The sequence below is a fragment of the Penicillium manginii genome (assembly GCF_028828005.1).
Source record: "Penicillium manginii strain IBT 31320 chromosome Unknown utg000009l:1.0-3297300.0:1.0-3298630.0, whole genome shotgun sequence".
Classification (NCBI taxonomy): domain Eukaryota; kingdom Fungi; phylum Ascomycota; class Eurotiomycetes; order Eurotiales; family Aspergillaceae; genus Penicillium; species Penicillium manginii.
Window position 1 is genome coordinate 2,554,949 of NW_026643110.1, and position 15,066 is coordinate 2,570,014.

Genomic DNA, 15,066 nt, shown 5'->3' on the forward strand with positions numbered 1-15,066 from the left:
TACTATCTACTAGTAGTACATCGGGGTTCATTTGCAAACTTAACCGCTGTTCCCGAGGTTTGCGCACATATTACAGTCTATACTAGTAATATGCACCCAAAATTATCTGCCATCCTTTGTACTATGCAGAAGTACAGAGTAGTATCATGTCAAATCCTTCCATTATATTAATTCCTACGGAATCCGGAAGCCTCGGGGGCCACGACGCGAGCCACGGTGCGTTGGAACACGATACGCTGGAACGAACGCGGGCGCGCACGAGGGAGATCCCGTCCCGTCCGCATGTGGGTCGCTAAAGTAATAGCGTGTCTCTCACCATACCAATCATAGATTAGTTCTCACTTGGCGTTGGAGTCATTAAATCAAGGCAGGGGAAATCAAACCTGGTACCTGGAACGCCGCAACCCCAGCTATGCGCCCATTGCTCAAATTAAGCACATCCGGTTCTTCACCGAGCCCACGACTATTGACAAGCAAAGCTCCACCACGAGTGGATGATATCTTATTTGAGGCAGTGGCAGGGCTCCAAGGACCCTCTGGAAAGTGGACCGCGCCACCGAAGATCCCCTGCCTCACTTACATGGGTGGATCTTGCTGATTGGTGAAGTAATCCTCGCGTCGGTCGCTCCAAGAGTCCGTCTTATCGCGTGCTTGCTCGCGTTTGCCTGCGCCGTTTTGAGTGGCTGGATTTTAACACGAGGCTATGAAGGAATCGTACTATTGACATTCCCACTTGGCACCTTCAAAAGAGATGAGGGGGTGTGTGTGGAGAGAGGAAAAAGTCCCACATCTTTCGGCAAAAGCTACCCCCGGATTCTTTGAATAGAAATTATGGGACGTAATAGAGGGGCTGTATGCAGCAAAAGGGGGCGTGTCGGCCCTACCGTTCTGATCGTGACCCGAAAGCCTGGTATAGCGATCTCTGTTTGGACATTGCGCCTGGCCAATGCGGAAGCCAACTTGCAGAATTGTGGATTCAAGCAAGCAACACAGACAGTGTTGATCACAGTGAGATTACCGGTGGGATCACAGTGACTTGGGACTGCAAAAGCAATTGGAGTGCAGTAGTTCGAGTGCAGTAGCTCGATGCTAGGTTATTCTGCAGTGCAACTTCACGGCCCAGTGGAACTATGTCAAATTAACTTCAATATCCCAAAGAAACACGCCCAGTCGCGTTGAATTTTAAAACAGGATCATATACCGAGTATCCCCGCCACATAGCCCGAATGACTCGTGCGTGGTCCTCTGTACAAACTGGTGTTTTGCCTAAAATTGGGTAACCCTTCCCCGAATCACCAAACCCCCTGAAGGCTTCACTAATCCGACTAGCTCGCACTCACATAACTTGGGTCGTAATAGACTATTTAAATCTAGACCGACCAGCAGCGCAATGAAAAAGAAAGGAACACCCGACAGAATCTCAATTCGGCAAGCAGAAGAGAATTTATCCATTTCGTAGCCTCGAATTGAAGACCCTGGGCCCAGACACCCGGTACACGGTGTCGAAAATTGCTTTTCCAGGCTTGTCATGCAAGGCGTCTATCCATAACAGCCCTTTCAATTTGTCTCGAAGTTCATCCCAATTATTCACCTCCAATCTCGTAAGGCAACCTCGCAACCAAGACAATAGCCAGTGGTCATCTGCTGGGGTGAATAGAGAAATGTGGCCTACCATGAGGAGCCAAACAAGGCTGAGCAACGGGATTTGCCCGGGTGGAAGGTCGAGAAGACGATCCCGATAAAGGTTAGGAAGGTATGTGTGTGGAGATGGCACATTTCGCACACGTAAAAGGACGTGCGAAAAAAAAGCCAGCAGCCCAAGGCGGATGATCCCATCGACAGGATTAAGTTCATGCTTGATGCGAACCACCCGATACATCACAGACCCCATATTGCTCAAAAGTACTTCCTTTGGAAGTCGACGCCCGCGCTTTACTGCATAATTGATCGCCGAGCAAAATCTTATCATTACCGTCCAGGCTTGTTGCAGGTCCGTGCAGCAGATGCTTGACCCGACCGGCTGCGGCGAAGCTCCTATCCCTGATGACGTCTCTGAGATCGGCGGTGCTAGATCATATGGTATCAGGGGCTCCAGCGATGGGTCTCCAAAGAAGACGGGTTCAATTCCGTAGTTGACAGCCATTGCGAGGTCGCATCTACCCGAAATGGACATGTAAGCACGAGACGACAAGATAGTATTGCTCAGGGTAGCTTACTTCATCAATTCTATGATAAGCTTTGGATTATACCCGAGAGCGTATATGCCGCCCTTCAAATCGACCATTTTCCGCAGCCCTTGAATATGATGTTTGGCGGAGGTAATGTCGCCCACGAGATGAGCATGCGTGGCCAGGTAAAGAACCACGAGAATCGTAGAGTCCCATGTTTCTCGTTCTTGAGTTTGACCTGATATTCTCTCGCGAAGTAGCCGAAGAGCTTCGGAGTAATGTACCATCTCTCGGCATGCGGATGATGAAGTTTGACTGCCTGATACAAGAGACGAGTAGGACTGACAGAGAAAGACAACTGAATGCAAGTATGCCGCGTCGTATGTCAAGAGATCGAACCATAAAGTGTCAATCTTATCGTTCTTATGAAAGTCGATGTAATCTGCCAAGGGGTACATGATTCTTTTTGCCATGAAGCAGACTGTTCACGAATTTCAATGCTCAAGTTAGTCAATATAATCACCCTGTTAGGATATAAATGTTCAAAACTTACAACTCAGCATCTCCTGCAACAAAACTGGTTCGACCGGGGCGGCAAACTTGGAGAAGGAAAGCTCATTGCCGACTTTGTTGGGTATTGATGGATAGCGCATTTTGAATACAATGGCTGATGGTCCATCTGAATATGGCATCGAAGATCCTAGATCCTGGCGTGATGTTTTTGTATTCCCTTTCCGGGACTTGCCGCGGTTTTTGCCCACCATGACATGCTGTCTGATGAGCTTACGTTTATCTGACCCGGCCTTGTGAAGGCCATCTGTAAAAATAAATGGCATATCGACTAATTCGGTGTCATGAGATGTTCAAAAGATCATCCTATGGCGATTGTCCGAAGTAGCTTACCGTTTCCTTTGGGTGCAGCCATGTCGCATACGGGCGACCGTGCGGTCCGTTCAATCCACTTCCAAAAGCTGCCGTGGGGCAGAAGTACCCACGACGTCGTTTAATTCAGCAGAATGTCAAAGACGATAGAACTCCTGGTTCTTCATCCACAGAGGGGACAAAAAAGCCTGACGTTGCCGGAGGCAGTGAATGAAATGTGCTGAGTCATTTTGACGCCTCGGCATTTAGGCCGGAACGCCGGCATGTCATGCATGTTTAATATCTTCTTCCTTCTTTCCAACGCCCCTCACGCTCTTTCACTTGCTCACTCCTACGCCTTTTCTGAGCACATCCACCCGATCAAGAAATTATTCTTGCCATACCCACTCGGTTCAGCAATGGTCACGAAATTTTACATCGCAAGATCAGAAGTAAAGTAAGGGGTTTTTTTTTCATTTCAATCTCCAAGGTTGTCTTCCGACGCTAAGTTAATCGCAGGTTATTCCCTATACTACTTCAGATACTTTCTTATAGATAGCATGCATTTTATTTCGAACGCCTGGTCAATATCAAATACTTGAATACAAGTAGTAGAAGCGTGGCTTAAACAATATTTAGCTACCACAATTTCTGTGGGCAGTTATCCCACAGCGGTTTCAGCACATATTCACAGACAGATTTTCGAAAAGTGATATCACTCCAGTCCGGTGTTGCAGAGGAAGTGGCAAATGTACACTCAATACATCTCGTTACCAACTCCAGATGAAAGGGAAGCATACTATCATCGCTAATATCGAGCCAATGTCTGGCTACTTCGTAGCGGTGACCATAACAATTGCTATCTTGTAAACTTTTCTCACATGCGTAGCTATCAATGGTTTTGATGTGCCAGATCTCGAGGAGCAAGATTCCTAATTCGAGCAGGGAAGTCTTTGCCGTACATGGAGATGCCGGTTCGTTCTGGATAGGAAAGGCGCTCAGGATAAATGGCCGAGGGGCATTTTTGAAGTTCAAAGAGTTCGGCATGAAGCGTATAGAGGAGCTGATAAGAGGCGATTTCAACCAGGGTGTAGAATGAAGCTGTAGTATAGAAGACGCGATGTTGAAAGAAAGAGCCATTCGTTGGTTCATAGTCCATTGGGGTGTAATAGTCTTGGTATCCTGCATTGAGAGCAATACATCTCTGAGTGTGAGGACATCATGAAATCCCTTATCATCCATACCCATTTCTAAATCCGGGCCTACCGAGCCACTGCAAGAGCAGAGCTTAGCACTTCGTGACAAGTAGAGGTCGAATGGCTGTTTATTCTCGTGTGCGAGTTGTATGTACTGGCAAATGTCTTTAATCTGCCGTGGCGAGGCACTAGGTCCCTTCGGTGGACTAGGTAGACTTATCTGCACCACTCGCTGTCTCTCTGCGCTGTTTTTTGGGATCAGCTTGTTTTAGATAATATAAAACAGGGTACATGCTATCGACTTACCTTTCATCGAATTGGTCCAAATCCTCTTCTAGTACCCTCACTTGATATTTGTTGCCTAGAAATTCCGGGTGCGAAGAAACTGGGCGTGGGGAAAATGTAATCGAAAAGCTGAGAGGTGTTTGCTTCAATATTTGGGGCTTTTGGTGCTTCGTATTCATTTCTGATGATCTTGTCTGCAGAAATAGCCTTGTCTCATGTTCCAAATGACATTCATCCGTGCAGCCTGACGATATGGCAGAATACAAGCGCTGGGCGTAGTTTTGGACGCCATTAAGTACTGAGGCAAATTTTGCAATGGTTCTTGACATGGGCTGGGCTGCGAAGCTTTTCACTTCGGCACTTCTGATCCTAAGTCGGCTTAATGCTTCATTGCAATCGTTAAGCTCCGCGATTTGCTTCTGTAAGTCCTCTTTCCGGATGCTGAACTTGATTCGCTTGGTAAATTCGAATTTATCACTATTTCTTTTCTGGGCGTAGAGGATTGGTGAAATTTCGCCATTACTCTCCTAAGATGGAAATTTCAGATTTGTATATATGGCTAGGACCCTCATACCAGTGGCTTCATAAGAGAGATCGATATGCTTACTTGAGAGGCCGAACTAAGGCCACTGATATTCGCGATGATTGCTTTGAGATTATCCTCACATCTAGAGACGGCTTTTTTGTACAACGGGAAGGCATCTCCGAGATGATCCTTCAAAGAATCTGCAATCTCTGGATCTTGGAAGGGATTCAAGCCCTGCCGAGCAATCAATGCGATGATTTCCTCTTCATCAAGATGGGTACCCTGGAGGGCCAAGCGAATTTCGTTATCCAGGAGAAACTTCTGCTCTTCCAGAGATTGAATTAATCGATCTAAAAGGAGCTCTTTCTTGGTCATGAATTTAATCTTTTGACTGGTGGTCTTGTAGCAATCGATGGCTGAGATGATCAGTGGGATGGCACCGAGCACGACTCCAACAATCTCAAAGCCTGACATTTTGGACAGTCCCCGGCGTGTAGCGATGGATTTGAATAGGACGAGAGAAGTCAAGTTTCCTCAAGAGAGTCATCCTGGGGCCTGTCATGATCAAATGAGGCGGGGTAGTAATCGTTTGTCATTGGGCGGGGCTCGTTGAATTATGTTTGCTTATTCCCTTCTACCCCGCAGGTCCTCTTTCAACAGAGAATGTACTGAGAATATGAAACAAACCTTGGAAAGTAGTCTCATCTGCGAAGAAGGTTGTACAAATGGATACACACTCGAACCCAGAAAGTCTGGCATCCTTAGCCCAGAATATCAGCAAATCGTTCGCACTGGCAGCTTCTCAACAGCAAGATGAAAAAGGTCAGCAGTTCAACTTTGAGCTCGTCAACCAAACACAGCGATTTGATTTATGGGCAAAGAATTTGGGTCTTTACCATTTAGGTCATAGCTCACTTGACTATCGATTTCGTGATGCTCCCTCTATTTCTGAATATACCTTTGGTCTGCTCCAGGATCTCGGAAGGCTCTTGGATCAAAGTGAGTGATATTCTCTTCGGAATACAAGCTGCGTAAAATACCAACAGATCTCTATAGTTGTGACTATGATGATACCTGAAGCTACATCCAGCATTAATGCAAGAGCTGCGATCAATAACACGCCCATTTCCAGCGAAGGCGCTAGTGATGATTCAGAAGAGGATGACTTTGAATCTTCTGATGATGAAGATGATGAGTCTGTTATCGATCTGTTGCTGGGAAGTATAGCTGGTACCATAGATAAGCTGTACCGCTTGTCCTTCAAAATAAGGAACCCTGCCATGCGGCTTGGGTTTTCCAGATCCTTGAAGTACCATGAGATTGACCCCGAAACTGGGGTAGATCTTATAGACCAGCTGCGAGATAACGATCGACGCCACGTCGAACAATTGATTGCGCTATATCGTTCGACTTCCCCAGAGAAGGTTGAGAATGACTTCCTGGTACAACGTCTAGCGAGAGCCAACACTCGACGGCGACAGCAATTTAAGTACTGGCAAAAGAGGAAGTCTCAATTCGAAACCATGTCCAAAACAGATGAAAAGCAACCTAATATCGCTGTTTTAAAACCTCCCTCCCGCCCTTCAACAGCAACCTTTCTTGATGAATCCAAGGTCAATCTAGACGACAGCCTGTCGATTTTATCGAGCTCAACAATTGCGATTACCAAAGATGAAGAAAAAGGCGATTGTTTCTTCATTCCACCTCCTCCACAAGATCTTTGGAAGAAAGATGAGTTTGAATGCCCTTATTGCTTTACTTTGTGCCCGCGCAGGTTGTTGAACCAAACAAACTGGCAGTAAGTAGAGCCAAAGGATTGAGTCGGGAGGCGAGATGACTGACTGTTGGAAGAACCCACATTTTGCGTGATTTGCGCCCATATATTTGCACATACGAGAACTGCAGAGATGCAGATCAGCAGTACGACAGTCTTCGTGACTGGATCAACCATGAAACCGTGATGCATCGGAATAAGTCTGACATGACTGGTGGCAGAAAGGAAGATTTGAGTAGCCCAGGATCCCGCAAATGTCCATTTTGTTTCAAAGATGCCGATACCCATCACATAGCAACACATCTCCGAAGGGTGGCATGTTTCTCTCTTCCAAGGTTTATTGGAGAGGACGATGTATCCGCCGGAGATAGTGAGATGTCTAACAAAGGTGAAGTTAGATCGGAGGATACCATGATTTCTCAAACAAATTACGAAAGCTCAGTGGGTGAAACTGGATCTGCCCCTGAAGCTGAAAATATCAGTTCAAATGACGCTACGGCATTTACATTGAGAGATGTCAATCAGCAGACGAAGGAAATTAGTGACTTAAGCGGAAGCGGTTTGCCAATACTTGAATTGCTCAATGCTCGTCGTCTATTACAGAAAAACTTAGAGGAGCATACAAATTCGGAGGAAATATCACACACGCTGTATGATCGAGACTTGGATCAAGCCTTTTATCCTGGTTTTGACAGCAAAAATATCGACAAGACAAAAATGGAAGAAGAGTCCAAAGCGCTATTCATGAGTTTGACCCGAGACGACAAAGAAGCTATGGCAGAATCGGGGAAGTTGACCCGAGAAGACCAAGACGAGATATTGACTGCATATCAACTTAACCTTAACCATCAAAATGTCAACTACGCCCGAGTGAATTCCGAGAGCCACTCAGCTGAAGCAGCCGAAGCAGCCGAGGCGGTGGCACAGGATGAAGCTTTATCGAAAGGGAAGAAAGACATTAAATTCAAGGACGCTGTAGGAAGGAAATTCACCTTTCCTTTCGAGCTAGTCCAAACATGGCGAGTATGTCTGCCCCATCCCTTTTGGTGCTGCATGAAAAAAAAAATTAATGATCGCATACAGGGCATGGAGGATTTGATAAAGCAATGTTTTTTGCATATTGAGGTCATCGAGCCACATGTTGCTGAGGGCCACTATGATTTAGTGGGCCCAAATGGTGATATAATTCTCCCAGAAGTCTGGGAAAATGTCATCGAGCCTGACATGATAATCACCATGCATATGTGGCCCGTCCCCGAAAAGACGGAAGAGCCAGAGACAGACCTAGACGCTACTTATAACGCCTCAAATTTACCAACATCGGACACGCCGGATATAAGTAAGCTCATCCTAAAGGCTACATTTTCTTCCTTTTGTTTGCGTTCAAATCTAGTATTCAATTCACCAGCAATGGTTAACACAATTTGGTCTTTAGGAATTGTTAAAGAGGAGCGATCTCTAGCTGGGCAGATGACCACTCCGAACCAGCAAATTTCAAGTAACGCTAAGTAAATACTGAACTCTGTGCGGAATATCCCATGAATCAGATACTAACTATGATTGACTACAGCCCGAATCCCCCTCATTTACATTGCAAGTGGACAGACTGCAAGCAGCCCGGCCCATTCTCTAGTAATGGTGCTCTCTTGCACCATGTAAGAACCCAGCACATTTGTCCGGGGGCCTTCAAATGTTCTCATCCTGGCTGCAATAAGTCATTCAATCGAAAGCACAACCGAGATTCGCACTTGCAATTTTCTCATTGAAAGAAGATCTGAGTGGAAATCTATGAGCTCTGGTGTGGCAGCCTGGGGGGCCTTTTTTCTTGGATGATGAGGGGTCGAAAACTGCCTCGACGCAAGGCCATACCTACAAAGCTCGAAAGCGAGGAACTTTCCGAATCTCGAAAAATGACGCGGATGGCAGCGAGAATCATAGTGAGGATAAATTCGATATGCTGATGTCTTCGTATCTATATTCCCCTTTCCAGCCCACTCTGATACATACGACCATAGGGTGTGGAGAACAGGGCTTCCCGTCCGCTCATTCGTACTTAAGCCATACGTCTGACGGCGGGGCTAGCCAATCGCCAGGTCTAGCCTAGTGGGGAAGAAGCTGATCGCCGCTTTTCCATCGCGCGACCCGAGTGAGAAGGGTGAGTGCGTAACGAAAGAGGCATCGAACACAAACACAAAGTACAAGGATAGTTTGGCCAGAATTCGATATTTTGGTGCGAAATTTATTTTCTGTGTATTTTAAGTTTAAGACTTTTTTCAGCAAGACTTGTCGGATTCAAAAGAGTAAGTCAATATCATTCGTCGACATCGCGAGGGTGGGAGTCCTGGTACTTCGCAATTTCCCGGTCGGTAATGCCCGGAACAGGGTCGTATCTGGTCAGAGGAGCAAGTGGAATGTCATGCTCTTTGAATTGCGCCAACTTTTGCTGTGTGAGCTTATGGGTTTTGTTCACGCTGTAGATCTTGATGCGGTGTGCTGAGGACGTGACATGTAGACCCCAGTTCCAGGCTGCTCGCACGTTAAGTGGTTGGGTATTCAAAGAATTGTCCCAACATCTGCACACAATCTCGATCCAACCTTCTACATCGCAAGGAAGGTCGATTTCCCATGATCTCCAAGCCCATTTCCCCTTCTTCGATAGATTCTCTTCTGGAACAGCGTACCAACTGAAGCCTCCATCGGCTGATAACTCCACACGTTCAGGCCACCGGCCACCACCAGAATAAGCCCAGCCCTTGCAAAATATATTACCACTATGCATAATCACTTGATTCTGCCATGGAGACATGATAGCAGAGCTTACAGGCATTTCCTGGATCTGGATTCCATCCATGGGGCGTTGGTTATACTTACCCATCTGTTGGTTAAAGTACAGATACTCTCTGCTTTGAACAGGCGCCAGGGATGGACTCTTAATGGCCTTAATTCGATACAGCCATTTCACACTGCGGGCTCCAATGTATCCCATCACGATCACTCGTAATGGGAATCCGTGAATCTTAGGGAGTGGTTCACCATTCATCTCCCAGGCAAGGATAACTTCATTGCTCTTGACCTTGGACCATGGGACACTGACAACGTAGTTTCCGACATTAAGGTCTTTCACATAGGTGTCAACGCCATAGAATTCAAGGTGCTTGGCGTTGCTGACCAGCCCTCCACAATCTTTGATCAGCTTTTTGAGACTTATGCCTTTGTATCTCGCAGTACCTATGGCACCTTCGGCCCACGGTGCCTGGGGAACTTCGTCGCCTTGACCAGCGTACATAGAGATCTGCTCAATCCGACGGGTTCCTGAGCATTGCATAGTAATAGTCTTCTCCATCTGTGGAAAGACTGACTCGTCCATCAAATCTTTCATAGTATATGTTTTCGGGGACTTGACAAGACCATCGAGTTGTAACTCAAATTTTTTCTCGTCAATAAGAGGGATACCACCGTGGTTACGCACGAAATGAAGTGAGTTTGGAGTAATAGCCTTGTTTGTAACCAATCTTTTGGGCGGCTCTCCGTTGTACGGGAATTGCAGCAGGTGCAGCATTTCAGGGTGTTTCTCTTTCAGAACCGTCTTCCAGGAATCATCGGGTACTTTAGTTAACTCCCCCCCCTAGCGCGGTATGCCATGACTTAAAATCATCGCCGGGTAACACAGGGTTGGTAGGAGGTATAGGTCCCCATTGAAAGTCTGGACAAGGGGCAAAAGTTTGCGATGTCAAAACTTCATGTGCTTTGGCTTTCTTTTCGGGGTAAGCCTCCCACTCAACGTATCTGAATAATCCCGTGATTGATTAGTCGAGGTAAATCTAGCCATACATTGTAATCTCATAGAAGACTGTACCCTGTCCAGCCCGGCTTTTCACGGGCAAAAAGTTTACTTCGGTCACCAATAGCGCGGAGGGTCTTTTCATTTTTTGTGACCGGTTGTTCCGCGGGCGGAGCAACGAAGAAGACTGATTTTCCGCTTTGATCAATGATGGGAAGTTTGTAAGCAGCAAGGCCTTGCTCAACCTTCCACTCATCAGGGCGGTTATTGATCGGTTTTGTATACTTGGTTCGAGTCTCCATAGTGGAACGATGTGGGGTGGAAATATGGAAATAGAGAATGGGGAATGCTTGAAGCAAATTATTTCAACACAAGTATTCTGTACCAAGTTATATACTTGGCTGATTATGGGACCTACAGACCGACATTTCAGCCCTTGCTTGCCATGTAAACCTGGGTAAAGTCTAAACCATTTCTCGTAACTGCCATACATGGATCTCATTGAATCCTTGTCTTGGGCATGAAAATCAGAGTTTCTGTATAGCGTCATATGACTGATAATGTATTTGTTTTATGCCACAGAAGCGAGAAGATAACTGAAAATAGGTGATAATACTTTCTCTATGGGATTGGGAATGTTACAGAACCATGTTGCTATTTCACACAAGAAATACGAGACAGATCCATTTTTGAATGAAGTTAATTAATTACTCTCTTCTTTAAATGCCCACTCGATCCGGGCTAGCAGCATAGAAAATATAATGAAAGACTAGAGGGCCCCAATCGAGTGATTGACATCATGACTTCTGAAGCGTACCCGGTAACCTTCCAACAGAGACACCGCGCCGCCAATCCTGTTAATGACCAGTATAATGACTTTACTTCTTGCGACTTGTTTTAGATGGTATTAGTAGTCATTTCGTAAAAAGGAATTGTCTGGAACGCCGTCCACAACCGCCTGGCATCTATTACAAAATGATGGCTCGGGGGAACTGGAGATAAATTCAAGATATTCCAAATAGGAAGAAGTCAATTCGATAATAGACGTTTAATTTCTAATCAATAAAGGAGATGCTGAATCATTGCGGCACTATCAAGCTGCGCGGCGTTCGGCTGTCTCAGAAGAGACAAATATTCATGATTTACGGTAGGCAGTCGAGTAAATAAAGATATAGCATACAACAGGCGGTCTAGATTCTGTTAATTTTTTCAATCCCTCGTAGTTGGCGTATACACCATGTGGTGGGGCATCTAGTCGAACATTCACCCGAATAGTCATAGGGCATGGGTCTGCCCATGTAAGACGCCTTCGTTCACCTCTTCAATTCAACAGTCACCGATGTATAATTTGTCATGGAGAATCCGGACATTGACCACAGTCTTGTCATAAGAGCAGAACAGCTTGTAGATATTGTTGGGCGAAATCATCACATGAGTAGGTAGGTAAAGATGTCGGATTAGTGTAGTGTGAATTGACACATTCCCTAAACAAGTACAAGCTAGTGGACTGTGGTGAATGTTATTTACGCTGTCAGAACCCCTCAAATCAGAATGAAATAGAGGAAGTAGTCAACTGCTAAGCAAAGGGTGGGGATACCCATGAATACCCCTTACCGAATCATCTGCATCTGGTATCGGGCACGACCGTTCAATCCCTAACTGATTTTTTGCAGTCATGACTCAGGAAAACATCAAGTCCATTGTGCCCAGTTCCGACTTGGCACTTTGCAACTTTCGTGGTTCGACGCTAAACATTGCATGCATCAGCCACTGATAGTAAGGAGGCCGAGGTCAGACTGAGCGTAATCTAGACAACCGATTATCTTTTCCACATTCTGAAAGCCTTATTAACAAAGTCTCTGGTTTTTTTTTTGGCCCTGCAAGGACCTCGTATTCCCACGCCTCTGAGTTCCCGCTTTCATGAAAAGCTGGAAGCCGGTTTCTTTGATCTTCGGATGAACTATAATTGTATACAATTGTTACTGTGGAATGGCCAGCCAGGCATGACTTAATGAAAAATGGCAATCGGCGGTACTATGTGAGCTTTATCGCCCCCCCCCCCCCCAAACCCTCTGCTTGTGCAAAATACATCAAAAATACCTCAATACTGGCTCATATTTTGTTTCTCATGGTACCCAATCAATCGACTTCGATTTTATCTGAAAACTATCTCTGAGACCTCTTGCCCTCTCCAGAGTAGGTTTCTTCTGTTGGAATATCCGATAGAGTCATCGTCGAAGAAAAATAAAATCAATGCAATGCATCACGCTAAAACTTTGAACTACTGTCGTACAGCCGAAAGATGCAAAGGCCGACCGATCAGCCACTGATACCTTAGTACCGGTTCTGATAAGCGGTGTGATGTGGCCAATATCCCGTAACCTACTCGGGTAATTTGCTTCGGCCTTCTCCTCTTTCATAGAAATATGATATCAGCTAGAGGTCCGATAAAAAGAACTCGTGTATCATGTGTTGGTGCTGTGCTCAGACCTCGCCCGAGGCCACCTGAAATGATTGCCGCTTCGCCTAGTAAGTTCTCTCCCTAGAACTTGATAGTGTGTATCATGGCCCAGCAAAGATTCAAAAAGTGGACAGCATATGCCCGTCTATTCTCCTCGGATCTTCGTATCCAACGCACTGTCCGAGTCGTGGAGGAAGGGCGACGATGCTTACAGACATCAAGTGGGGCACCTCCTGTGCGTCTCGTCCATATAGACAATCTGCCAGTCGAATTATCTGACCAGGTTCTCTTAATAGACATCTCGGCGTCCGCAATTGTTTAACGGATCGACGGTCAAGCCGTTCTCAGCCTTTCTCACAGACCGATTTCATCGCCAGCATGATTACCTCCGGATCAGCGTCACAGAACGCTGCAATTTGCGATGTTTATACTGTATGCCCGAGGAAGGCATCGAGCTGTCACCACCGCCCCAGCTGTTGACCACTCCAGAAATACTATACCTATCATCACTTTTTGTCTCCCAGGGCGTCAAAAAGATTCGTCTAACTGGTGGGGAGCCCACCGTCCGGAAGGATATTGTACCGTTGATGCAAGGAATTGGTCAGCTACGGCGAAACGGGCTCCGCGAGCTTTGTTTGACTACAAATGGTATCTCACTACACCGGAAGCTAGACCAGATGGTAGAAGCAGGTCTCACTGGTGTGAATTTGAGCTTGGATACCCTGGATCCCTTTCAGTTCCAGATCATGACCCGCCGGAGCGGGTTTGAGGCTGTGATGAAGAGTATCGATCGCATACTGGAAATCAACCGACTTGGTGCCGGCATCAAGCTCAAGATAAATTGCGTCGTAATGCGCGGATTAAACGACCGTGAGATCATCCCATTCGTCGAAATGGGTCGTGAGCTGCCTATTGAGGTCCGCTTTATCGAATATATGCCATTTGATGGGAATAAGTGGAACCGAGGGAGGATGTTCTCATACGAAGAGATGCTCGCGGTTATCAGAAGTGAATATCCGGGAATGATGAAGATCGCTGATCATGAAAATGATACTAGCAAGACATATAAGATCCCAGAATTTGTAGGTCGTATTGGCTTCATTACGAGCATGACGCACAATTTCTGCGGCACCTGCAATCGACTCCGCATCACCAGTGACGGGAACTTAAAGGTTTGTCTTTTCGGCAACTCAGAAGTGTCACTACGGGATATCATACGCAAGGAAAATGACGGGCTACCCATCGACAACGAGGCCTTGAAAAAATTTACCTTTCTAGAGAGCACGTCTCGTCTTGATGGCAATAGGGTACCGGTCCATGAAAGGGAACGCGAGATTTTAAATATCATCGGTATGGCTGTGAAGCGCAAAAAGGCGAAACACGCCGGCATGGATGAGCTGAAGCATATGAAGAACCGCCCCATGATTCTTATTGGTGGATAGATATGGGAATTTATGTTGTGAAATGAATGAGTCACGTCCTCTGTATTTCTCATGAATCTGGATGGAAACCACCAATCTCAATTCGCGAGAAAATGTGTTCTAAATTTGATCAAACCCCGTTTCGAACGTAATGTGTGGTGGTGTTCTGCAACACCTGTGCCGATTGCAGATTTCCGTGCTTGTAAGGCTATCCTAGCAGAGCTATTTTTCCTAGTCGGTGCCATATTAATGAGAAACGATGACCTAATGAGGCCAGAGATGCATCATTCTCTGTTTCCAACCTTGGGCTACATGCCAATTTATCACCCTTCCTGCATCATGGATGACCAAGCACTCACGCTGGACGTTTGTGCCCATTCGCGTAGAACTATTGAACGAATCATGTCTAGTGTAAAAAAAAAAAACCTCTGACCGCAAGAGATCCAAGTTGAGAGGAGCAGATAATGGCGGTTCTGGCGGGAGAAATCCGATTACCACTGGAAAATTACGGCTTACATTGGTCAATCATACCTGAATGCTACCTTCCCTGCAGCTAAGACCAGTGATTAAGTTTTGGTAGGCCCGAGCAAAAG

General features: G+C 46.1%; 7 protein-coding genes across 7 annotated transcripts; 4 read left to right on the forward strand and 3 right to left on the reverse strand.

Annotated features, from left to right (window-relative positions):
- Window positions 1–1,444: 1,444 nt before the first annotated feature.
- Window positions 1,445–3,093, reverse strand: N7533_012670 (uncharacterized protein; the record flags this gene model as incomplete). The annotated part of the gene is made up of 4 exons (XM_057109320.1): window positions 1,445–2,156; window positions 2,217–2,649; window positions 2,722–3,009; window positions 3,072–3,093. 4 exons carry the CDS (start codon window positions 3,091–3,093, stop codon window positions 1,445–1,447), a joined length of 1,455 nt encoding a protein of 484 aa, XP_056954421.1.
- Window positions 3,094–3,668: 575 nt separating this feature from the next.
- N7533_012671 (uncharacterized protein) lies at window positions 3,669–5,510 on the reverse strand (the record flags this gene model as incomplete). The annotated part of the gene is made up of 3 exons (XM_057109321.1): window positions 3,669–4,470; window positions 4,532–5,037; window positions 5,085–5,510. 3 exons carry the CDS (start codon window positions 5,508–5,510, stop codon window positions 3,669–3,671), a joined length of 1,734 nt encoding a protein of 577 aa, XP_056954422.1.
- A 251-nt stretch (window positions 5,511–5,761) lies between these two features.
- Window positions 5,762–6,043, forward strand: N7533_012672 (uncharacterized protein; the record flags this gene model as incomplete). The annotated part of the gene is made up of 1 exon (XM_057109322.1): window positions 5,762–6,043. One exon carries the CDS (start codon window positions 5,762–5,764, stop codon window positions 6,041–6,043), a length of 282 nt encoding a protein of 93 aa, XP_056954423.1.
- Window positions 6,044–6,100: 57 nt separating this feature from the next.
- Window positions 6,101–6,838, forward strand: N7533_012673 (uncharacterized protein; the record flags this gene model as incomplete). Its single annotated transcript, XM_057109323.1, has 1 exon — window positions 6,101–6,838. One exon carries the CDS (start codon window positions 6,101–6,103, stop codon window positions 6,836–6,838), a length of 738 nt encoding a protein of 245 aa, XP_056954424.1.
- A 383-nt stretch (window positions 6,839–7,221) lies between these two features.
- Window positions 7,222–8,322, forward strand: N7533_012674 (uncharacterized protein; the record flags this gene model as incomplete). Its single annotated transcript, XM_057109324.1, has 1 exon — window positions 7,222–8,322. The coding sequence occupies one exon, from the start codon at window positions 7,222–7,224 to the stop codon at window positions 8,320–8,322; it is 1,101 nt and encodes a 366-aa protein (XP_056954425.1).
- Window positions 8,323–9,121: 799 nt separating this feature from the next.
- N7533_012675 (sulfite oxidase) lies at window positions 9,122–10,893 on the reverse strand (the record flags this gene model as incomplete). Its single annotated transcript, XM_057109325.1, has 3 exons — window positions 9,122–10,396; window positions 10,479–10,596; window positions 10,667–10,893. The coding sequence occupies 3 exons, from the start codon at window positions 10,891–10,893 to the stop codon at window positions 9,122–9,124; spliced, it is 1,620 nt and encodes a 539-aa protein (XP_056954426.1).
- A 2,262-nt stretch (window positions 10,894–13,155) lies between these two features.
- On the forward strand, window positions 13,156–14,494 carry N7533_012676 (uncharacterized protein; the record flags this gene model as incomplete). The annotated part of the gene is made up of 2 exons (XM_057109326.1): window positions 13,156–13,287; window positions 13,349–14,494. 2 exons carry the CDS (start codon window positions 13,156–13,158, stop codon window positions 14,492–14,494), a joined length of 1,278 nt encoding a protein of 425 aa, XP_056954427.1.
- Between the last annotated feature and the right edge of the window lie 572 nt (window positions 14,495–15,066).